The 22,938-nt window shown below is 50.0% G+C and overlaps 4 protein-coding genes across 9 annotated transcripts; all 4 read left to right on the forward strand.

Annotated features, from left to right (window-relative positions):
* Positions 1–4,513: 4,513 nt before the first annotated feature.
* Positions 4,514–5,560, forward strand: mrpl55 (mitochondrial ribosomal protein L55). Its single transcript, XM_084693037.1, has 3 exons — positions 4,514–4,683; positions 4,867–5,059; positions 5,303–5,560. The coding sequence occupies exons 1-3, from the start codon at positions 4,640–4,642 to the stop codon at positions 5,459–5,461; spliced, it is 396 nt and encodes a 131-aa protein (XP_084549163.1). The 5' UTR covers positions 4,514–4,639; the 3' UTR covers positions 5,462–5,560.
* Positions 5,561–5,835: 275 nt separating this feature from the next.
* Positions 5,836–9,996, forward strand: slc5a9 (solute carrier family 5 member 9). 2 transcript variants are annotated; one of them, XM_084693032.1, is made up of 13 exons: positions 5,836–6,129; positions 6,216–6,287; positions 6,607–6,711; positions 6,828–6,992; positions 7,204–7,309; positions 7,393–7,473; positions 7,601–7,806; positions 7,905–8,040; positions 8,134–8,241; positions 8,342–8,492; positions 8,651–8,819; positions 8,928–9,143; positions 9,435–9,996. In XM_084693032.1, exons 1-13 carry the CDS (start codon positions 5,998–6,000, stop codon positions 9,786–9,788), a joined length of 2,001 nt encoding a protein of 666 aa, XP_084549158.1. In that variant the 5' UTR covers positions 5,836–5,997; the 3' UTR covers positions 9,789–9,996. The 2 variants fall into 2 exon arrangements, with proteins under 2 accessions (XP_084549158.1, XP_084549159.1); XM_084693033.1 differs by lacking the exons at positions 5,836–6,129; positions 6,216–6,287 and having other exon boundaries at positions 6,633–6,711; positions 6,832–6,992; positions 9,435–9,994.
* Positions 9,997–10,165: 169 nt separating this feature from the next.
* ctns (cystinosin, lysosomal cystine transporter) lies at positions 10,166–13,725 on the forward strand. Its single transcript, XM_084693036.1, has 10 exons — positions 10,166–10,408; positions 10,522–10,600; positions 10,706–10,793; positions 11,158–11,261; positions 11,421–11,558; positions 11,870–11,969; positions 12,087–12,206; positions 12,344–12,514; positions 12,644–12,761; positions 13,058–13,725. Exons 1-10 carry the CDS (start codon positions 10,348–10,350, stop codon positions 13,201–13,203), a joined length of 1,125 nt encoding a protein of 374 aa, XP_084549162.1. The 5' UTR covers positions 10,166–10,347; the 3' UTR covers positions 13,204–13,725.
* A 112-nt stretch (positions 13,726–13,837) lies between these two features.
* Positions 13,838–21,585, forward strand: LOC146221209 (ran-binding protein 3-like). 5 transcript variants are annotated; one of them, XM_084693125.1, is made up of 17 exons: positions 13,838–13,902; positions 14,911–15,058; positions 15,639–15,694; positions 15,924–15,960; positions 16,052–16,138; positions 16,274–16,339; positions 16,490–16,585; positions 16,695–16,825; positions 16,950–17,057; positions 17,214–17,317; positions 17,579–17,654; positions 17,862–17,943; positions 18,037–18,164; positions 18,297–18,417; positions 18,519–18,661; positions 18,802–19,024; positions 19,738–21,585. In XM_084693125.1, the coding sequence occupies exons 2-17, from the start codon at positions 15,043–15,045 to the stop codon at positions 19,779–19,781; spliced, it is 1,518 nt and encodes a 505-aa protein (XP_084549251.1). In that variant the 5' UTR covers positions 13,838–13,902; positions 14,911–15,042; the 3' UTR covers positions 19,782–21,585. The 5 variants fall into 5 exon arrangements, with proteins under 5 accessions (XP_084549251.1, XP_084549250.1, XP_084549249.1 ...); XM_084693126.1 differs by lacking the exon at positions 13,838–13,902 and adding an exon at positions 14,679–14,801; XM_084693127.1 differs by lacking the exon at positions 13,838–13,902 and adding an exon at positions 14,686–14,787.
* Positions 21,586–22,938: the final 1,353 nt, after the last annotated feature.

Here is a 22,938-nt window from a genome sequence, read left to right on the forward strand (position 1 = left end):
GTATAAACACTCCACCCCTGTCAACGGCATTAAAGAGCTAGCTTTTCGGTGCGTAGCTGGTTGACGCGGTGTTCGTAAAGGTGGTGGTGTCAATGGCAAGTCAAAGGGCCTGAGTTTGACTAAAAGTGTGTTGTGTTGTGCTGGTCCTCTAATGTGTGTGCTGGTGAGGGTGCTGTCTGTGTCCTGATTTAGAAAGCTTCTCTCTCTTCCTCCCTCTCTCTTTCTCTCTCTCTCTCTTTCCTCTGCCTCGCTCCCCCTCTTCTCTCTCGCCACCTCGCTCTCTCTCTCACTTTATCTCTTTTTCTCCGCTCCAAAGTTTTATTCGACTGGTGTACTGCCCATTAGCTCCATCTAACATCTCTGATGCATGCTGGGTATAGTCATTAACTGGGCAGAGTGCCGTAATAAGTCAGTCTTTAGGTCTTTAGACACACTCACAAACATATAAGTATACAAACACACACACACACATGCACACAAACACACACACGTACACTCACACAATCTGTCCCTGCAGTGCCACTTTCTGCAGTCATCAAACAACTCTCAGGTTTACTGGCCGTTAGGAGGACGCATGCGCTCCCTCTGTCCAATCAAAGTGTCCCACTGAGATACCGCATCCTGCCTCTCCACCAATCACTGAGCAGCGGGATATCAGGCGCTCTCTGGCTGCTGGAACACCAAAGGTGTCTGGACGGTGTGTGTGTGTGTGTGATGTGTGTGTGTGTGTGTGTGTGGATTCTTACCTCCACTCCATCGTACTCCTCGTCTAGCAGGGTGCAGTACTGGGGCAGCCCCAGCTGGCTCAGCCACTTAGAGATGGCCAGATGCTTCATCCTCCTCCTGTGTCTGATCCTGAGGGAGATCCAGGAGACAAGGAGAATCAGAGCCCACTTTCTCAGCTGAAGGTCCATGCTGGACCTTGGTTCTGTTGCTGTAGGTGTCGAGTTCCCGCTGGTCCAAATCCAAAATTCTGCATTGTCATGACGACGTTGTCTCAAACTTTATATATTCAACCTGGGCTCAGACAGATGCGACAAAAGGCCCCGTGCCCACCTCTGATTGGCTGTGAGGATGAATGTTTTGGACTGGATTTAATTCCCCTAAGAGCTGCCAACTGTGCACGTGCAGCTCTCCTCAGCTCACCCAATCACATTACATGTCATTGTGTCCCCCAAGGATGGTGACCTCAGGCAAGCCCCGCCCACCTGTCAATCATTATCTCATCAACTCAGTCCTGAAGTCCCACGCACACACTCTCTCTTAAACACACGCACACACACACACACACTGCGATGAATGGTACAAAGGAGCCACCAGAACACTTGATTAATGACATCACATGTGTGTGGGACAGTCCGTGTGTGTGGTACAATATGTTCACGTGTGTGTGTGTTTTGTACGGTATGAATGTGAGTGTGTGTATGTGGTCCAGTATGTGTGTGGTACAGTATGTGTGTGGCACAGTATGTTTGTGAGTGTGTGTGTGTGGTAAAGTGTGTGTGTTAGCATGACAGCATCAGTGAGAGTGGTGTGTGTGTGTGTGTGTGTGTGTTAGTAGAGAGAGTAGTGGGATGAGAGAGAGCAGAGCAGGAATGCAGCTCTGGCACCCACACTCCATCCCTCCTCCTGGGACCAGCAGCATGGAATGCTTTATACACTACACACACTGTATGCGCGTGCGTGTGTGTGTGTGTGTGTGTGTGTGTGTGTGAAAGAAAGAGAGAGAGAGAGAGAGAGAGAGAGAGAGAGAGAGAGGGGGGGGGGGAGGGAGGGAGTGTGTAAGAGAGAGAGAGGGAGGGAGGGAGGGAGGGAGGGAGGGAGGGAGGGAGGGAGGGAGGGAGGGAGGGAGGGAGGGAGGGAGGGAGGGAGGGAGGGAGGGAGAGAGAGAGAGAGAGAGAGAGAGAGAGAGAGAGAGAGAGAGAGAGAAGGAGGGAGGGAGGGAGGGAGAGAGAGAGAGAAGGAGGGAGGGAGAGAGGAAGGGAGGGTGTAAGAGAGAGTGTAAGTGAGTAAGAAAGAGTGTCAGTGTGTGTGAGCATGTGTGTCTGAGAGAGAGTGTAAAGTAAGTGTGTGTGTGTGTGTGTGGTGCAGCTGTTCCCCATGTTTGTCAGTGCCAGGGAGAGGAGCATGCTTCTCATGGCTGGAGGTTCACAGCTCTGGGAGATTCCAGCAGGAGACCGCCAAGGCAGCAGGAAGTGTGTGTGTTTGTGTGTGCGTTTGTGTTCCCATGTTTACAGGCTGTAATCACACAAACACTCACTATCTCTCTTACAGACACTCTCCCTCTCTCACACAGACACACACACCATGCCTGACATGCAGGTGGCAGTATCATGGCCTGGTTCCAGGAGAGGACTTCCTGTTCTCTGGCACTGACCATGCGCATCACTTCCTCTGTTGCGAAGATTCCACCAATCAAGAGAGAGCGCACATGCATCATTACGGGTTTCTTTGCAGAATGTTCCGGAGGATAGATTCCCTTTTCAGGACTCCGAAACCAACTTCCATTTCCACTGACAGGAACTGATTGCTCATTTCTTATTTTGTTATCATTGTTGTTGTTATTTTATGGAGGGGGGAGAATCTCTCAGGGATTCCTCCTGGGGTCACATAACTACATGAACAGACCCAAAACTGAGACTTCTGCACAGCCCTGACCCTGACCCCAACCCTGACCCTGACCCTGATCCCAAACTTTATCTTGTCTGAATTCTATCCAGTTTCCCACTAGAAATCCTATAAATACATTTTGAGACAGTGAGACTCATAAACAGATAACCGCATAGTATATAATGTCCTACTTACGTATATGCAGAGAGACAGAGAGAGAGAGACAGAGAAAGAGAGACAGAGAAAGAGAGACAGAGAGAGACAGAGAGAGAGAGACAGAGAGAGAGAGAGAGAGAGAGAGAGAGAGAGAGAGAGAGAGAGAGACATAGACAGAGACAGAGAAAGAGAGACAGAGAGAGACACAGAGAGAGAGACAGAGAGAGAGAGAGAAAGAGAGAGAGAGAGAGAGACACAGAGAGACAGAGAGAGAGAGAGAGAGAGAGAGAGAGAGAGAGTGCGTGCGTGCACAAGTGTGCATGTGTGTGTCTTGGCTAGCTACAGAGAAGCAGCATTAGGGTTTTCAATATGACTGTCCATCATCATGGCTCCCGCTGCTCTTGATCTGTCTCTGCTGCAAGGTCATCAATTTATCTAATTAGATCAGCTGGCCACATTAGGATGCTGTCCACTGGCCACACCATCTCACTCTCCCTTAACCTGCAGACAGACAAGCGGGCAGGCAGGCAGGCAGAGCAGGCAGGCAGGCATTGCTGGGTATCCTACCACACACATATACACTAACTGCTAAATGGTACAGAATTCTTTCACACAACCCAGCTCAAGGTTGTTTCCTGATGTCAACATTTGCACTCATTATAGATCTCTGATGCATGATGTCTCCATGGAGACTAAACTACAGTGTAGGTCAACATTCCTCTGAGTGCATGTGCGCGCACATCACCCTCTGCAAATTGCTGCTACCTGATACACACTCTGGAATTTATGATGGTGGATTTAACACTAGCACCTACAAGTTTGGCGCTGCTGTTAAGTCTTACCTTGATTATTAAACGACTCAAAGAAATCCTAATAGATTGGAGCAGGATCGAAAAGTGAAAAATCTATCCGGGTTTAAAGAAATGTAAGTGTGCCAGATCTTCCCGGTGTCGGGACACCGCGCGCCTGTCGTCACGAGCGGAGAGGGAGAGCACGGAGAGTCAGTGGCGCTCGGACGCAGAGAACTTCCCAGGCTGACTCTGCATTATCATCGCGCCTGACTTCACTGGCTTTCTGCTCGCTGTCGTGTGTGTGTGTGTGTGTGTGTGTGTGTGTGTGTGTGTGTGTGTGTGTGTGTGTGTGTGTGAGTGTGTAGGTGTGTGTGTGTGTGTGTGTGTGTGAGAAAGAGACAGAGAGAGAGAGAAAGAGAGAGAGAGAGAGAGAAAGAGAGAGAGAAAGAGAGAGAGAGCAAGAGAGAGAGAGCAAGAGAGAGAGAGCAAGAGAGAAGCAAGAGAGAACGCTTTATCAAAACACATGCCTCTCATCTCGCGCGCTCCAGGGTAACCGCATTCTATGGATGGGAGACACCGGCAGATTAAAACACCCTGTTCACCTTACGTTACCCCGTATAACTCTCAGTGGACCATCGCCACCTTGCGCCCAAGAGCTTGCCGGTACCCTGAACATCCAATAGTATAACACCCATTAGTTTAATATCCATTAGTCGAGGCCTACTTCAGATGCAAAACATATATTTATTTGAATGTCTCATAAGAGCGTTTAATAAATGTGTTTCGAAAGCCAATATGTTATTCATTCAAAGCTTTTTAATTCAAATGTATTTCCGCAGCTAAACTCGGGTCGCAGTGAAAGGGATCCCCTCAAGTGGCTGATCACAGTATTGCACTTTTCGGTTCAGAAGTGGGAACCATTGAAATGCAAGTCGTTTCAGTACGACGCATTAAACCCGAACACGAGTGCTCGACCTTCCAGTTCCTATTCACGGTCCTTTTTGATGGGGCATCATATTCATTTAATAACACCGACTTTTAATACTGTGTTCTTCTACTTTTGATAATCGCTAAAGGCCTACATGGCCTCATTGAACATGTGGGCGTCAAAGGCTGTTATTTCCAGGTAAATCTGCATACAGTAGCTTGTTTTATCTGAAGTTTCGTGCATGTTTGACTGTGTTTCGTATATGCTACAGACAGAAGGTTTAAAAACCTGTACTTCAGTGAAGTGACTGTGCGCTCCTGACTCATACTTAAATGAGAGGAACTTAGATATTTAATGATATTTCCACCTTGATGTCCGCAGGTGTCTGTTGCAGCTCCGACATATGTCACCGGCCGTGTCGCTTCACACCAGCCCTGTCCTAAGCGACTCCAACCGGACATCGGTCGTTCGCATCAGTAGACAGAAATACGAAAGGCTGTACCCGGTTCTCCTCGTGCAGCCGGACGGATCAACGATTAACATTAGATACCGCGAGCCCAGACGGATTCTCATGGTGAGCAGTACTGGGAGTGACGTTAAGACAACAGTGTGTATGAACTGGTCAGCGTGTAGACAGACAGACAGACAGACAGACAGACAGACAGACAGACAGACAGACAGACAGACAGACAGACAGACAGACAGACAGACAGACAGACAGACAGACAGACAGACAGACAGACGGGTATACAGGCAGATTCTAAATATGTGCCAGCGTGATGTCATATGTGAGCCAGGGTGCGTGATGTGTTCTCAGATGCCAGTGGACCTGTCGACGCTGTCAGAGGAGGAGAGGAAGGCCCGCATGAAGAAGAGGGACCCCAAGAGGGGCGCGGCCAAGCGGAAGGAGGCGTGGTTTGACGACGACTTCAAAGCGGACGACTACAGCCAGTTCTGGAAGAAGAAAGGAGACTGATGTCGAAAACGGGACTGATACGCAACAACGCCTGCCCCCTCTGTTTGTTCACATGTATTGTGCTCTGGAAAGCTTTTATTATTAAATGGATGATGATGATTGTGGTGGTGGTGCTTGTGTAAATGTTACTGATTGGTTCTCCGAAGTGTAGCTCCTAATTACAGGTTGTATTGGGTCTTTCATGTAAGACCTGGGATTCTCCATGAAGGGGAAGGAGGGAGAGGGGTGGAATAAAGAAGGAGGGGGAGTGAAAGGTGGAATGGAGAGAAAGAGAGGGAGGAGGAAGGAGACAGGTGGAATGGAGATAAAGGCCCTCCCTTTATCTCCATTCCACCTGTCTCCTTCCTCCTCCCTCGTAGGCAGGGTCAGAGTTCAGGGGTCAGGAAGGCTGTGCTGCCCGGCTTCCCAGCAGCCCTCACAGGAGGAACTTCCTGTTGATATGTGACCTATAACGCCTGCTCTGATAAAACCAGGAATGATTAACAAGCATCCTGAAATGCCTCAAAGTTCATTCCCTGTGGCGTTTCTGTGTGAACATGAGCGCTTCTACGACCGGCCCCTCCGGGACCTCCAGCCCTCCAGCCCCCAGCAGGATCACCACCCTGCTGCCCGCAGACATTGCTGTGGTGGTGGTCTACTTCCTGCTCGTCATGGCCGTGGGGATATGGGTGAGTGTGGGGAGAGGGTGTGGGGGACACCAGTGTGTTCGTCGAGAGTCGACCAGCAGGGGTGTTGTTGACGCTCTGTTTCCCAGTCTTCAGTGAGAGCCAATCGGGGGACAGTAGGAGGATACTTCCTGGCTGGGAGGTCGATGACATGGTGGCCCGTAAGTAGACAGGTTGTTATCGTTGTTAGCGTGTGTTGTGTATGTGCTGTGGAGGGCGTGTGTTGTTGACTGTGGGTGTTGTTGTTGTTGTTGTTGTTGAGAGTGTGTGTCGGAGTCAGATGGCTGAGCGGATAGGGAATCGGGATAGTAATCAGAAGGTTGTCGGTTCGATTACCAGCCGTGCCAAATGATGTTGTGTCCTTGGGCAAGGCTCTTCACCCTACTTGCCTCGTGGGGGAATGTCCCTGTACTTACTGTAAGTTGCTCTGGATAAGAGCGTCTGCTAAATGACTAAATGTAAATGTGTGTCCTGTCCCAGATCGGCGCGTCACTGATGTCCAGTAACGTGGGCAGCGGTCTCTTCATCGGCCTGGCGGGCACGGGGGCGGTGGGGGGCATCGCTGTGGGCGGTTTCGAATGGAATGTAAGTCACATGACCGCCAAACACTTCCTGGGCTACGCGTATCTACTGTAAGTCACATGACCTGGGCTGCTAATCTATTGGCTGCTGTGTGTGTGTGTGTGTGGCGCCCCCTCCAGGCAGTGTGGATGCTGGTGGCTCTGGGCTGGATCTTTGTTCCGGTGTACATCTCCTCAGGTGTGGTGACCATGCCAGAGTACCTCAGGAAGAGGTTTGGAGGCCAGCGCATCAGGATCTACATCAGCGTCCTCTCTCTCATACTCTACATCTTCACCAAGATATCTGTGCGGTCGCACACACACACACTCACATAGACACCCATGCCTAAAACTCATACCCAAACACACACATTCATACCCACACTCAACACACACACCGACACATAGACAGGCTCCGGTCTTATTGCTTCTGGAAGATTCCCTGAGTGTAATACCGTGAGTTGTGTATGGGTGTTAGATGTGTTTATTGTGTGTGTGTGTGTGTGTGTGTTGACAGACAGACATATTCTCTGGAGCCCTCTTCATCCAGATGGCTCTGGGCTGGGACCTCTATGTCTCCATCGTGGTGCTGCTCATCGTCACTGCTGTCTACACCATTGCTGGTAAGCGCTCACCCTGACCTCCCTGACCCTCCACACCATCCCTGCTAACCTCTGACCTCTAACCTCTGACCCTTGACCTCCAGGGGGTCTGACTGCGGTGATCTACACGGATGCTTTCCAGACCGTTGTCATGGTGGTGGGAGCAGTCGTCCTCATGTTCATAGGTGGGTACGTATGTGTGACAAAGTCCAGTGTGTGTGTGTGATGGTGTTGTGTGTGCGTGTGACAGGGTTGTGTGTGTGTGTGTGACAGGGTTGTGTGTGTGTGTGTGACAGGGTTGTGTATGTGTAGCGTTTGACAGGGTGGGCTGGTACGAGGGCTTGCTCGAGCAGTACCCGCTGGCGGTACCAGCCGTGACGGTGCCCAACACCACCTGCCACCTGCCGCGGCCAGATGCCTTCCACCTGTTCAGGGACGCCCGGACCGGAGACCTGCCCTGGCCCGGCCTGATGCTGGGGCTCTCCGTGCTGGCCATCTGGGTCTGGTGCACGGACCAGGTACACACACGGACCAGAAGCCCTGGAGTCAAATACTGATGGTGCTGGACTGATACCCTGTCCCTCTCCTCTCCCCCCGTCCCCCTCTCCTCCACCAGGTGATAGTGCAGCGCTCCCTGTCCGCTAAGAGTCTGTCCCATGCCAAGGGGGGGTCAATCCTGGGGGGCTACCTGAAGGTCCTGCCCATGTTCTTTGTGGTGATGCCAGGCATGATCAGCAGATCCCTGTTCCCTGGTGGGTCGACGCTGCTCTCCACCTGTTTACCGCACCGCCGGGCAGGGGCGTCTAATGCGTGTGCATCTGTGGTGTGTGTGTGTGTGTGTGTAGATGAGGTGGGCTGTGTGGACCCAGAGGAGTGTTTTAGGATCTGTGGGGCCAGTGTAGGCTGTTCCAACATCGCCTACCCCAAACTGGTGGTGGAACTGATGCCCGTGGGTAAGACACCCACACAAACACTTCTACTCTTTGTATGGATCTACTACGCTACCACTACATGTACTGGCTCTGGATCAACTCTGTCCCTCCCCCCCCTCAGGGCTGCGGGGGCTGATGATGGCAGTGATGATAGCAGCTCTGATGTCATCTCTGACCTCCATCTTCAACAGCAGCAGTACTCTGTTCACCATGGACATCTGGCAGCGGGCCCGCCCCCACGCCTCCGAGAACGAGCTCATGGTGGTGGGCAGGTGACCACACACACTCTACACACTCCACGCGCACACAGACTCTAGTCCTCCTCTCCTGTGTATCAGCTGGGTCGCATCATCAGAGCCCGCCGTGTACCGATACAGTATTTGTGTTTGGGTGTGTCCCCCGTGTGTGTGTGTCCGTGTGTGTGCTGCAGGGTGTTCATCCTGTTCCTGGTGGTGCTTAGTATCCTGTGGATCCCCATCATCCAGTCAGCCAATAGCGGACAGCTGTTTGACTACATCCAGGCCATCACCAGCTACCTGGCTCCGCCCATCACCACTGTCTTCTTGCTAGCCATCTTCTGGCCACGCGCCAACGAGCAGGTCACACACACACCCACACACACAGGGGCACACCTACACACATATGCATGGGCATACACAGGGTAATGTTGACAATCTGTATGTGTGTGCATGTGTGTCTGTCTCCAGGGGGCCTTCTGGGGCTTGATGGCAGGCCTGGTGGTGGGTGCGGTCAGAATGGTGATGGAATTTGCATACAGCACGCCCTCCTGTGGTCAGGTGGACTCTCGCCCCGCCCTCCTCCGAGACGTACACTACCTGTACTTTGCTCTCATCCTATTGGCTTTCACAGCTCTGGTCATCGCCGCCGTCAGCCTGTGCACCCCGCCCATCCCAAAGGAGCATGTAAGGGTTGGGGAGAGGGACACACAGAGCACCTGTCACTGTCAGAAACAACTGTCCACATCTTCTGCTTTGCTTGTCTACCCCTCCCCTCTCTCGCTCTCTCTCTCCCTCTCTCTCTCTCTGTCTCTCCCTCTCTCTCTCTCTTTTTCTCTCTCTTTTTCTCTCTTTTTCTCTCTCTCTCTCTCTCTGTCTCTCCCTCCCTCCCTCTCTCTCTCTCTCTCTCTCTCTCTCTCTCTCTCTCTCTCTCTCTCTCTCTCTCTCTCTCTCCCTCCCTCCCTCCTCTCGCTCCAGCTCCATCGTCTGACATGGTGGAGCAGGCACAGCAGGGAGCCCAGGGTTGACCTCCCCAACCCCTGGTCCTCCTCCGAGCCCACGACCCCTGACCCCGACCCATCCACCGAGGAGCCAACGGCGGGCGGGACGGAGAGCCGTGAGGAGGGGCAGCCGTCGTGGTGGAGGCGGGCAGCCCTGTGGATGTGTGGCATGTCTGGGAAGGAGGCTCCACAGCTCCCCCTGGAGGAGAGGCTGGCTCTGGAGGATAAGCTGAGCAGCATTCAAGAGGTCCCTCTCTGGAGGAACATCTGCAACGCAAACGCTATTATCCTTTTAGCGGTTAACGTCTTCCTCTGGGGCTACTTTGCCTGACAAGACCTTTCTCTAGCTAGCTGCTAAGCTCATTCTGCTCACCCTGAATATATTGTCACACTTCGGGTGCTCTTACGAGCACCTTTGTCACAATTTTGAAAAATAAATGTGTCACTGTAATTGTTTTTGGAAGCCCTGAAGGTACGGGCTGTATAAAAGTCAATAATTGAATGAATTGCATTTAATAAAATTGAAAAACTTTTGATCACTTGAAGCTGTGTCACAATTGTAATTTATAGCTTTGTCTATCATTTCTCCCAGGTAACTGATTTGACTGCCACAGCTTGTTCGAATTCAGTTTCCTGCGTGCCTTTCTGCGCAGCCGCAAGTATCTCTGCTGACCAGGTCATATGACCAAGAGTCAGTTTACGGAAGTATTGAGAATCAAAACAATTTCAGGTGACGGTTTTGAACAAGTTCTGCATTTTACGAACTATATATGTCAGGAAAAGGGAATGTTTAATTACGGATGAAATTAGTAGATCGGTTGTAGAATCATAGCGGTTAGCGATTTATTTTTTACGAACAAAACTAGTTGTTTTTGTTCTAACCGCTTAAGATGTCACGGAGATGTCTTCTGCCGGTCGTTTCCCTTGCGTTAACACTGTGTGTTGCATTCGGTGAGTAATAAAAACATTTGTAACAGTTGGATAGTCTAGCTAGCTCAAGTATAGTCTAGCGTCAGTTGCCAGTATTAAACAGTCTGGTGGATTGTGGCATTTTCCTTCCACAGCCCAGAACGTGACTCTTTCCGCTCTCGGTACTGTTGACCTAGAGGAGACGGCGTCAACTAACGTCACCATTACCGCCAGGTAGCTAATGTTAAATCTGCACACTGTGTTTACGGGAACGGAGCTGGTCCGTGACCAGTTTGAACAGAGCTTGCTTTGTCTCACGTGTGTTCTCTGCCTTTACAGTAATTCTCTGAACTTGTCGGCCATCATCCTCTTTAACATCACCGATAGCTCTGCGAATGACAGCTACATTCTGCAACTTCCTGATCAGGTACTTAATTCCCCACTACTACTACTACTACTTCCCAACAACAACAACAAACAAACAAACAAACTACCCTCCTACCGCCAGTAATACCCTGCAGAGCCTATCCATCTCATGACCATAGTAACCAGTAACGTCAGCTGAACTGTGGACTCATAGGATCAAGTAACATTTTACCCTTCAGTGTAAATGCTGACCACCACTAAATGGCTGACTGGATGACTAGCGAAGCGTTTGCTTCAGGGAAGTGCTGATGTGTTCGATTTGGCATACGCTTTGATACAACACAGAGGGGAAACCTGTTGATCTGCAGTCAAATGCTCCGCCGATGAGCTATATGTTCCACTAGGTTTATTTGTTTGCTTTGCAGGTGGAGCTCCCTGCCAAATCTTCCAGTGTCAACTTTCTGGTAGTAGCGAAGCACGTGGGTCAGGTGACGGCCTATCTCTATAGCAACAACACTGACATCGCCAGGTAAGCAGACTTCCTTCTCGCAGGGAAGGGTTGCATGTTGCATGGCCCAGCAGTAACAAGCCCTGTGATGGGCTTGTATGGTTTAACAAGGATGATATTTTTCAACAAGCTTTAGTGAGTACCGCCATCCCTAACCAATCTCTCATTGATGCCTTCCAGTTCCGTGACAAGGATCCGTTTCCTGGTTGTGCGCAGCAACGTCCTGTCCATCATTAACCAGGTGATTGGCTGGATCTACTTTCTGGCCTGGTCTATCTCCTTCTACCCCCAGGTGGTGGAGAACTGGAGGAGGAAGAGGTGAGCACCCGTGTACTTACTGTACACTGATAAACTGATACCAAAAGATGCTATTACACTGTAATGATGGACTGAAATACTGTTACAGTAAAACAATGTTACATTGTCACTGTTGCACTGTTAACAATAAATATTTTCGATGAGCAGACGCTTTTAGCCAAATTGATGTAGATAGTGGGACCCAAAACAAACATTCATCTTCAGTGAAATGATGTGCGACTGAGCTATACCCATTCCAATGCTACAACAGGGCACTGTTACAATAGAGTTGATGTGTTTCTAAAGTGTGTGTGTGTGTGTGTGCACTGCAGTGTGGTGGGCTTAAACTTCGACTACGTGGCGCTGAACCTGACAGGGTTTATAGCGTACGGTGTCTTCAATGTGGGCCTCTTCTGGGTTCCTTACATGAAGGTACGTCCTCCATCACGCTGTGACCCAATCACACAATGCTACCCCGTGTTCACTAGCCAATCACACACCACCACACCAAGGTCACCAAGTCTGTGACCTTTTGAACCTTGTCCTCAGGAAGAGTTTGTGAAGGCGCACCCTAACGGGGTGAATCCTGTAGACGCCAACGACGTGTTCTTCAGCCTCCACGCTGTGCTGCTCACCCTGGTCTACGTGGGCCAGTGTGTCATATATGAGGTGAGAACACCCGGGTCCACTGAAGGCTCTACTGTACTTCACTGAAGTACTCTATACCGCCATGCTCTCGTCCACTCTGCTTGAATCTAGTCCACTCTGTTCTTCTACTCACTCTACTTTACTCTACCTTCTCCTAGAGAGGCGGGCAGAAAGTGTCCAAAGTGGCGATAGCCTTGCTGGTGATTGGTTGGACGTTTGCCCTGGTCACCCTCTTCGTGGCGTTAGCCAATAAGATCAGCTGGCTGGAGTACCTATACTGCTTCTCCTACATCAAGCTGGGGGTCACTCTGGTCAAGTACATCCCACAGGTAGGGTCACCTCAGGGGTCAGACGGAGACAGAAAACGTTGTCTTCAAGCCACAGCATGTTGGGGTCACCCTGGTCAAGTACATTCCACAGGTCAGGGTAAATGTTGAAATGTGCCTGTGTGTTGCCAGGCCTACATGAACTACCAGAGGCAGAGCACCGAGGGCTGGAGTATAGGTAACGTCCTGCTGGACTTCACAGGAGGGAGCTTCAGCCTGCTGCAGATGTTCCTGGAGTCTTACAACAACAGTGAGGACCCCCCCCACACACACCACAGTATTTACACACACACACACACACACACACACAGACACCACAATACATATGCCCATTACAGCACATGCGTGTACTTACACACACTCACCACAACACATGAAAGAACACACACTCTGGAATATGGACTATGTAGCACCTGAGGCAGTTTAACCCTATACGAAGCTTTGTCCCATGGAGTCTAACCCTGTGCCTCTTCTTCCTCCTCCTGCTCCTCCTCTTCCACCTCCTGCTCCTCCTCCTGTTCTTCCTCTGCTTTGCTGAACTTCCAGATGAGTGGAAGATGATTTTTGGTGACCCCACTAAGTTTGGCCTGGGAGTCTTCTCCATTTTATTTGATGTGATATTCATCATCCAACACTACTGTCTGTACAGACACAACACACAGTACCAGCCATTTGAAGGTACTGAGAACTAGTCATCAGCACTAGCCATTAGAAGACCAGGACTCAATGCCAGAACCAGCAAGTACTGGACCAGGACCACATTCTAGTATCAACTGGTAGTGGCCACAACCAGAACCCAGTGCCAACTGGTACGGGACCAGACCAGGTCTAGTCCCCACTACCAGCTAATAAAAAACCAGGAACAGATTACAGTACCAGCGCATACAGGACCAGGACCACATTCCAGCACCATCTATAGTCGGGTCCTATAGTCCAGAACCGTTGGGTGACATTCTGGTAAACACAGGTCTTTTTCTGCTGCTTACAGAACCTCTTAATAGAGCACTTTGATCAGGGTGTAGGGAAGTTTGAATACCACTTAATCAATTGTTTGCTCTTGATAAGAGCGTCTGCTAAAATGACTAAATGTTTGGACATCATATAATTTTCCTGTTTACATGTTCTGTTATCCTTGAATTGACAGAAGCCTTAATATGTGTATTGTGCAAATAAAGTGTCTTCCTGCTTTCGATAAATTGGATTTTTTATCTTGACTTTTTGTTTTTTGAAAATAATGTGTCCATCTAGTATGGTTGTGATCAGAGCCATAGAAAAACAGTTCTGTGGCTCTGGTTGTGATGAACCCGGTCTTTCCCACCGGTTTCGCGCATGTCCAGCGCACGGTATTCTGGGTTAGTTCGAAAGCAAAATGGCGGACCTGGCAAATGAAGGTAAGAAGCCGCTATGGGACGATGATAAACAAACTATGTGAATGGTTGTCAGCAACTCGTGTATGCAGTGTGGACCGTGGCAGTGCTCGCAGTTGGCGCACCGGAGAAGTCTGTTGCTCGGGGCTAAAAAGCGGTTTGAGGAAATGGCTAATTAGATTGTAGATCCCGGCCGTTGGTTGTACCGGGGGGTTGGAGGGGGAGTAGGCAGACAGGACTGGGAAAAACGGAGAGGGGCGGGGCAGCTGTCTACAATGTCAAATGATGTACCTAGATGGCTAGCAAAATATATGACTAACTAAGCTATTTTGACATTTCGTCTACCAACTCCTTTGTTTACGTTAGGCTAACTGTATTGCCCAAGAAGTACAACTAGGCAATCCGGGTCGCATATCTAACGTAAGCCAACAAATATTGTAGCTAAATGATGTCAATTTATGGCAGGTGAGGGTGTCCGGCATCAGCTTGTCCTGAAGGGCGTCAGTTAGACGTTAGACATAATTTTCACGTTGTCGCTACCACCGCTCTGTCCCTTCATTGTCTAATGAGCGCTAGAACGTGGACAGATAGATTTAGGTGCCCAAGCCAATAGCTGTCTAGCGTTGAGGCAAGAGCCTACGGAGTTTTGGTCATAGCAGCGGTGAAGCCTACTTCACCGGGCTACATGCATTGTTCATGTAACTATTGCATGTTTACCATACCACACAGGCTTAACCTGTTCCATTTCTCCAGGCCCATTCAACTGCCGTGCCCTGTTCTAATCTTTCCTGTGGGCCCGGGGTGGGTGGGAGAGAGAGAGAGAGAGAGAGAGCGCGAGAGAGAGATGTGGGATCAGAGGTCCCACCAACCAGCCATAAGAGGCTTAGACACCTCAGCGTCCAAATGAAAGTGAGGAGATTAATGTAGGTACAGACGGTCTTGTCACTACTGTTTTGTTGAGCGAGTATAGCAGTTCTTTCCTCTACACCTCTCCTCCTCTCCTCTACCCTTCTCCTCCTCTTCTCGCTACAGAGTAAGGTATGGTGTAAATGCCAGAGCTAGAGAAGGAGAGAAGAAGCAGAGAAAAGAGGGTTTGGAGAGGAAGAGAGAGGAGGTCTAGGTTGTCCAGACTGGAGAGAAGGCGCAGAAGTGGTGGCAGTGAGAATGGAGGACGACCAGGGTGAGTTAAGGAGAGATGGAGAGGGATAGCTGGAGAGGTATATGGGATGCTGGGTGTCTAAACCAGCCTATCCAGACCAGGTTGTGTTGTGTGTTTACCAACTCTGTTTGAAAAGGTAAGGTAAAGGTAGAAGATTTAATTGTCATTGTATACAATACAACAACATTTAGACGATTGGAAGATCGTCTCTAGGAAAGCTACAATGTAGAACAGGTTGCTGGTTAGTACAGTCGGTAGATGTGGGTAGTCCTATAGGATAGTGTATCATGTTGCCTGGCTGTGTGTGTATGTGTGTGCATGTGCAGTTCATGCACACGCAGTGTGAAATTATAGAAAGTAAGTCACACATTCTGGCTCCATGGCTTCCTCGTGGCTCGTACTATTAATAGTCATCAAGGACAAATTACAGCTGAACTTGTCTGTCTTTCTTTCTGCCTTTCTGCCCGCTTGGTTGTCTGTCTGTCTGTCTGTCTGTCTGTCTGCCTTCCTGTCTCTGTTTGTATGTAGGCTATATTGTCTGTCTGCCTCATCTTCCCAGCAGTGTCTCCCTCCCATACTGACCTGTCACCATGTGTTACAGAGAAGCCAGCCTTAACCCCACCTGTGTTCGTCTTCCAGAAAGACAAAGCCCAGAAGGTGAAACACAAACACACACTCCTGTAAAACAGCCAACATCCTTAAAAGTCAACTTGATAACACTTGACTTCTGACCTTTGACTTCTCTCCCTCTCTCCCTCTCTCTCTCTCTCTCTCTCTCTCTCTCTCTCTCTCTCTCTCTCTCTCTCTCTCTCTCTCTCTCTCTCTCTCTCTCTCTCTCTCTCATTCTCCCCCCCCCTGTCTCTCTCTCTCTCTCTCTTATTGACAGAGGCCAGCAGAGGGGTGCAGTGAAGAGGACGGAGGAGGTGAGGATGAAAGGGGATGAGGATGGAGGGGATGAAGAGGAGGAATACCCTGTATGTTCTAATGTGTGTGTGTGTGTGTGTGTGTGTCCAGACTCTACAAGAGATGACAGGAGTTACTGTCCGCCGGTCAAGAGGGAGAGGACCATGTCTCCTAACCAGAACTCATTGTCACTCTCAGGTGTGTGTGTGAGACAGAGAGCCAGAGAGCCACAGGGGCTTGTTGTGCTGACAAGGTTCCAGCTCTGCCGTCAGACACGTGTTATGTATTCAAATCGGAACAATGTTTCTCTCTCTCTTCCTCTCGTTCTCTCAGAGGAGAAGACAGGGGGATTTCGCCTGAAGCCTCCTACTCTGATCCACGGCCAGGCGCCCAGTGCAGGTAGGTCTGCCCTCTCTCCCCTCGTCTCCTCCCTCTCTCCTCTGTCCTTCTTCCTCCTCCTCTCTGCCGTGCTGCCCGTGTGCCGGCAGATCGGCTGTGTTTGACAGTGTGTTTGTTCTGAGTATGTATGTGTGTGTGTTTTGGTGTGAGGTGTTCCCAGCCAGAAGCCCAAGGAGGAGCACCATCGTAGTGTCCTCCGACCAGCAGTCCTGCAGGCCCCCGCCAGCACCACGCTACCACACACAGGTACACAAACACACACACACACACACGCACACGCACACACACACACGGTTGTGTGCAGATACACACACGGGGGGTTCACGCGCGCGTGTGTGTGGCGCTGTTCTTGCAGGTGCGAACAGCGGGACCAACGGTGTGAACGGCCCCTCGGAAACCCCCGGCGTCACCCACGGCGACACAGACGACCACGCCTGCAGCACGGACGACCACGACTGCAGCACGGACGACACGCACGCGTCGCGGGTGACTAACGCGGCCGACGTCTTCGCTCCTGGATTTGGCGGACATCCACGCTTTTGATCTTCTCGCTGCTCCTTTTTTCACTTCTCCTCTTCCGTCTCTCCTCTCCCCTTGCTCCCCCTGACAGGAGTGTAAGAGCAGGAGTGAGAGCCAGAGAGGGAGAGGAGAGAGGGTGGAGAGGAAGGAGCCCCCTGCGGAGTTTGTGTTTGGGCAGAACGTTAAGGACAGAGCCAAGGTCTGTCAGGCACTACAGCCCCCCCCCCCCCCCCCCCCCCCCCCCCCCCGCCTGCAGGGATGAGATCTCATCTCGCGGGTTTGATGGCAGCGTATGTGTATGTGCGTGTGTCCGCGTGACTCCCAGTTGTGTGTGTGTGTGTGTCTGTGTGTGTAGGTGGACGACTGCAGCGAGTCATCAGACAGTAAAGACAGTGGTGTGTCAGCAGACCCTCCTCCAGGAGAGACAAACTACTTCCTGCAGTACATCAGCACTCCCAGGTCAGACGAACACCAGTACAGACCAGTATTAACCAGTTGAAACCCGTACAGACCAGTATTAACCAGTAGACACCAGTACAGACCGGTACATACCCGTAAAAACCCAGTAGAACTACAAAAACACTGAGAAACACATCCTACACCAGTGCGAACCGGCGGATCCCAGCAGAAAACAGTAGACTTGGGTAGAGCCCAGTAGAGATGATTGGAGACCCAGTAGACTCAGGTAGAGTGAGTACCAATGCCTCCTGTGCTCCCCAGCTCCCAGACTGCCGCCCCCGACTCAGACTCTTCGGCCAAGTTCGTATTCGGGCAGAACATGTCGGAGCGGGTCCTGGTGAGGAAACCTGCTTCCTGCTTCACATCTCTGGTTCTGTTCATTTCATCTCTGGTCTGGCTATCTGGCTGGCTGAATAACTGGCTGGCTGGCTGGCTGAATAAGTGGCTGGCTAATTGACTGTCAGAAAGAAGTGATAGTAGTGGTGTGTCAGAGTGACATGGGTGTTTCTGTTTTGTGTGTCTTGTTGGTGTGCCGTCTCTCCAGAGCCCTCCAGCAGAGGGCAGCACAGAGCCGCTTGGCCCCGCCCCCAGCCAGCCCCGCCCTCCAGAGCGCGGCACAGAGAAAGGTGGGTGGTGGTCTTGGTGCTGGTGTTGTGGCAATGTTGCGGCGACGTTGCGATGACGTTGCGGTGACGTTGCGGTGACGTCGTCCCCCTCAGAGCCCAGTGCAGCGGCGGAGTCGCTGGAAGCTTCCGCGGCGGCCTACACCAGGGCCACGGCACGCCACTGCCTGCTGGAGAAGGTGGAGGTGATCACGGGAGAGGAGGCAGAGAGCAACGTCCTGCAGGTGTGGAGGCGGGAGGGAGGGGGGCGAGGGGGGGCTGACGGGTTGCTAGGGTGACCTGAGGCAGTCAGTGCTTTGAGACCGGTACTTATGATGTGAGTTAATCTGTGTGTGTGTGTGTGTGTGCACTTGCAGATCCAGTGTAAGCTGTTTGTGTTTGACAAGCTGTCCCAGTCGTGGGTGGAACGAGGCCGAGGCCTGCTCAGGCTCAACGACATGGCTTCCACGGACGACGGCTCTCTGCAGTCCAGGCTGGGTGAGTCTGAGAGGGGCCCGTGGCTCGCTAATAGAGATTTTGATGTTATTTTTGTAGGTTTATTGTTTTTGCTTGTTTTTTCATGCGCTTGTGTGTGACAGTGATGCGGACCCAGGGCAGCTTGCGCCTCATCCTGAACACCAAGCTGTGGGCCCAGATGCAGACAGAGAAGGCCGGAGAGAAGAGCCTCCGTATCACAGCCATGGACTCGGAGGACCAGGGCCTGAAGGTCTTCCTCATAGCGGTAAGACTGCACTCATCCTCCTGGCCCCCGGCTAACTAGCCTAGTCTAGCCGACCCAGGCTAACTAACCCATGCTAGCTAGGCTACGCTACTTAACCTATGTGAACTGCCCCAGGCTAACTGTGGTGTTCGTGTCCCCAGGCCAGTTCTAAGGACACAGGCCAGCTGTACGCCGCACTGCATCACCGTATCCTGGCCCTCCGGAACCGCGCGGAACAGGACCCGGAGCCCCGCCCACCCCCCGGCCACGCCCCTCAGTCCAATGAGGACGACAGCGACGAGGACCGTGCCCTCAACCACGCCCCTGCTGCCATGACGACAGGCGCCGCCCCCAATGCCACGGAGACGGGCCCTTCCGCCGGTGGTGAGAGAACGTCCTGTGTTTCCAACGCCCTCGAAATAGATGACCTAGAGCTATGACCTCGCTGGTACTAACTCCTCCACTCCTCTCTCCCCTCCCCACCTCTCCCCTCCCCACCTCTCCCCTCCCCACCTCTCCCCTCCCCACCTCTCCTCTCCTCATCTTCTCCCCTCCCCACCTCTCCCCTCCCCACCTCTCCTCTCCTCATCTTCTCCCCTCCCCACCTCTCCCCTCCCCACCTCTCCCCTCCCCACCTCTCCCCACCTCTCCCCTCCCCACCTCTCCTCTCCTCATCTTCTCCCCTCCCCACCTCTCCCCTCCCCACCTCTCCCCTCCCCACCTCTCCCACCTCTCCCCTCCCCACCTCTCTTCTCCTCATCTTCTCCCCTCCCCACCTCTCCCCTCCCCACCTCTCCCCTCCCCACCTCTCCCCTCACCACCTCTCCTCTCCTCATCTTCTCCCCCCCCCCTCCCCCCTCCCCACCTCTCCCCTCCCCACCTCTCCTCATCTTCTCCCCTCCCCACCTCTCCCCTCCCCACCTCTCCCCTCCCCACCTCTTCCCACCCCACCCCACCTCTCCTCTCCTCATCTTCTCCCCTCCCCACCTCTCCCCTCCCCACCTCTCCCCTCCCCACCTCTTCCCACCCCACCTCTCCTCTCCTCATCTTCTCCCCTCCCCACCTCTCCCCTCCCCACCTCTCCTCATCTTCTCCAGGTCTGTCTGAGGGAGCTGTGCCCCAGACCACTGACAGTTCGTAGCGCCAGCCCCCCCCTACCCCCACCAGCTTTTGTGCTACAATAGCCAGGGCCTCTTCAGGCATCTGTGTGGACACCTAGATCAGGATCTTGAAGGGGTCCTTACGGGGGGAGCACAGGCGGTCCCAAGACGGCCTGGATTCACCTCCCTGACCCACGACAGGGCTTCTGTCACAAACACTAATGCTGCCATGTTTATAAGAGCTACAGCCCAGGATTAGGTGGGGCCTATGTACACACACACACACAAGTACACACACACACTAAAATGCACAAAAACACACCCACCCACACACACACATACGAACACACACATTCTACTACTGTAGATGGGTAACTCATCTAACTCTGCAGATATCTCTAATATCAGCCATATCTCTAGAGATATCCTTGACATCTCAAGATATAGCTCACTTGTTTCTAATGTATTTGTCATATCTCTGGAAATATATCTAACATTACTGTATTATCCCTATCTTTATTTATTTTCCACTTTCCAGATATATCTTTAGATACTCACATTTCTTTTATCTCTAGTATCTGAGATACCTGTTGTCTTGGTTACATATCTAAAATATTGTATAAAGGTGTACTGCTTTCATGTTCTACAAGCCTTTGATGTGAAAATTTGTATTTTTGACTACATAAAAACATACGAAGAAAACGTTTTTAAAAAAAGTACTTAGACACATTGTTGTTTAAAATGTATAAATCCTATAATATGTATATTATTGAACGAGAAGCCTTTTCAGTGTAAAAAAAGAAGACAAAATATCCAAATGTTCCTTATTTTGTATTCTTCACTTGAGACAGTAGAATCTTCAATGTTGACTGTTTTGTCCAGTGTTCCATTCTAGACAGTAGAATCTTCAGTGTTACTTGTTGGTCTTTAGTGTTCCATGTTTTTGCTATTATGTTCTGTCTGGGCTGATGTAGCAAACATGTAGAAATACATACGTGTTTAGATGACATACATGTGCCAGGAACAGTCCTCATTGTGAATGTATGATCTCCTATGGAGCCTCAGTGCTCTTCAGCACTTTCCCTTCCCAGTCTGTGCGACTGATAATACTAGAACTGTACTCCCATCAATATGAATTTAACATGAGCAAATGCTGGGGCTGGATCTAAAGCTATGTATTGTTAACTAGTCATAATCCATTTCTATGTAGGAAAAAAAATAACCTGTTATGTAGACCAACAGTCAATAGACTAATGGACCCGAATCAGAGATCCAGACTTAGCACAGATATGGACTACCTAAACTGGATTATGACTCGCTCACAACACCTCCAGGCCTGGACCCAGGCCCATTAGCCCAGGACCACAACCCAGGCCCAGAAACGAGCCTGACCTAGATACTAGCTCCAAGGAGGAAACATAATGAAGCTTGGCGAGGAATGCTAGCTGTCTTGGCTAGGGAATGACAGCTGATGTGGCTAGGAATGACACCTGAAATGGCAGGCTTCTCTTTGATGGTATTGGCTATAGTAGCTAGCAGATTATGGCTAGTCAATGATTGCTAATTAACTGGGTAGCAAGGCCAAGGTTGCCGAGGGATACGTACAGTAACAGTGTGGAAATAACATTTCTAGAATTCCTTATGTAGCAAGCTCCAGCACAGAGGGATATTACCAGGTCAAACTATCATTGTTGTTTTTCTTTATTTACTTTAGTATAAAATGACAAGAAAACAGATAACAAAAAATTACATCTACATAAGAAAATAAAAAAACACTTGTTACAAAAGAGTTGATGCAAACATGTATTGACTGAACTTCAGAAATACAATAAAATCTTTAACAGAAACTGAGATCTGAATCCTCTGTATTATTCTCTCTCTTTTTTATTATGTAAATCTAGGATGCCATCCACAACCCCCCTACCCGGCTTTGTAAAGACTACACACTTTCATGGCACACCACATGAGGGCGCTAGCTTGTTTGTTAAGGCATATTCCAAATGAGTTTTATGGCATATTCCAACTTCTCTTATAGCTTATGATGTGGCTCCATATACACTCATTGTTAGAGCTATAACTGCTAACTATTTCTATTCTGGGGATTGTTGCATGAGATTTAGGTGGTATCAGTCATGTGATCTAATTGACAATCAATACAAATGGTTGGCAGGTGTGTTTCACAAATGAGTGAATGATTGTGAGGAAGTGAGACTATCCAAATCCATCATTTGGGGTGGGAGGGATAGCTCAGTGGTTAGAGTGTATGATTGCAGAGCAAGAGGTTGTAGGTTCATATCCCCCAAGGTGCTCCCCTGCCTTCTTTCTGTCATGTAAAACATGATTGTATGTCTTTAACTAGTGGAGTTTTTCAGGATAAATGTTATTGTTCCAAGTAGGGGGAAGTGGGGCCCCTTTGGTAATTTCATCCAAAACACATATACTAACCCCTTTGGTAATTCCATCCAAAACACACATACTAACCCCTTTGGTAATTTAATCCAAAACACACATACTAACCCCTTTGGTAATTTCATCCAAAACACACATACTAACCCCTTTGGTAATTTCATCCAAAACACACATACTAACCCCTTTGATCATTTCATCCAAAACACACATACCAACCCCTTTGATAATTTCATCCAAAACACACATACTAACCCCTTTGGTAATTTCCCCTTTGACAATTTCATCCAAAACACACATACTAACCCCTTTGGTAATTTCCCCTTTGATAATTTCATCCAAAACACAAATACTAACCCCTTTGGTAATGTCATCCAAAACACACATACTAACCCCTTTGGTAATTTCATCCAAAACACACATCCTAACCCCTTTGCTAAACTCCCATTTGATAATTCCATCCTAAACACACATACTAACCCCTTTGGTAATTTAATCCGAAACACACATACTAACCCCTTTGGTAATTTCATCCAAAACACACATACTAACCCCTTTGATCATTTCCCCTTTGATCATTTCATCCAAATCACACATACTAACCCCTTTGACCATTTAATCCAAAACACACATACTAACCCCTTTGGTAATTTCGTCCAAAACACACATACTAACCCCTTTTGTAATTTCCCCTTTGGTAAATTCATCCAAAACACACATACTAACCCTTTTGGTAATTTCATGCAAAACACACATACTAACCCCTTTGGTAATTTCATCCCAAACACACAT

Source organism: Hypomesus nipponensis, chromosome 26 (assembly GCF_054491055.1).
Source record: "Hypomesus nipponensis isolate SF chromosome 26, ASM5449105v1, whole genome shotgun sequence".
In the NCBI taxonomy this organism is placed as follows: domain Eukaryota; kingdom Metazoa; phylum Chordata; class Actinopteri; order Osmeriformes; family Osmeridae; genus Hypomesus; species Hypomesus nipponensis.

Excerpts from the sequence above, each read along its gene's own strand:
- slc5a9 (XM_084693032.1), top strand. The coding sequence starts at position 5,998 with ATGAGCGCTTCTACGACCGGCCCCTCCGGGACCTCCAGCCCTCCAGCC. Across the intron at positions 6,712-6,827 it reads TGGGCGGTTTCGAATGGAAT|GCAGTGTGGATGCTGGTGGC; the intron begins GTAAGTCACATG and ends CGCCCCCTCCAG. Across the intron at positions 7,807-7,904 it reads GGGTCTGGTGCACGGACCAG|GTGATAGTGCAGCGCTCCCT; the intron begins GTACACACACGG and ends CTCCTCCACCAG.
- ctns (XM_084693036.1), top strand. The coding sequence starts at position 10,348 with ATGTCACGGAGATGTCTTCTGCCGGTCGTTTCCCTTGCGTTAACACTG. Across the intron at positions 11,970-12,086 it reads TCTGGGTTCCTTACATGAAG|GAAGAGTTTGTGAAGGCGCA; the intron begins GTACGTCCTCCA and ends CCTTGTCCTCAG. Across the intron at positions 12,515-12,643 it reads TGGTCAAGTACATCCCACAG|GCCTACATGAACTACCAGAG; the intron begins GTAGGGTCACCT and ends GTGTGTTGCCAG.
- LOC146221209 (XM_084693123.1), top strand. Across the intron at positions 16,340-16,489 it reads CGGCCAGGCGCCCAGTGCAG|GTGTTCCCAGCCAGAAGCCC; the intron begins GTAGGTCTGCCC and ends TTTTGGTGTGAG. Across the intron at positions 17,318-17,578 it reads CAGTACATCAGCACTCCCAG|CTCCCAGACTGCCGCCCCCG; the intron begins GTCAGACGAACA and ends TGTGCTCCCCAG.
- mrpl55 (XM_084693037.1), top strand. The coding sequence starts at position 4,640 with ATGGCCTCATTGAACATGTGGGCGTCAAAGGCTGTTATTTCCAG. Across the intron at positions 4,684-4,866 it reads TCAAAGGCTGTTATTTCCAG|GTGTCTGTTGCAGCTCCGAC; the intron begins GTAAATCTGCAT and ends TGATGTCCGCAG. Across the intron at positions 5,060-5,302 it reads AGCCCAGACGGATTCTCATG|ATGCCAGTGGACCTGTCGAC; the intron begins GTGAGCAGTACT and ends ATGTGTTCTCAG.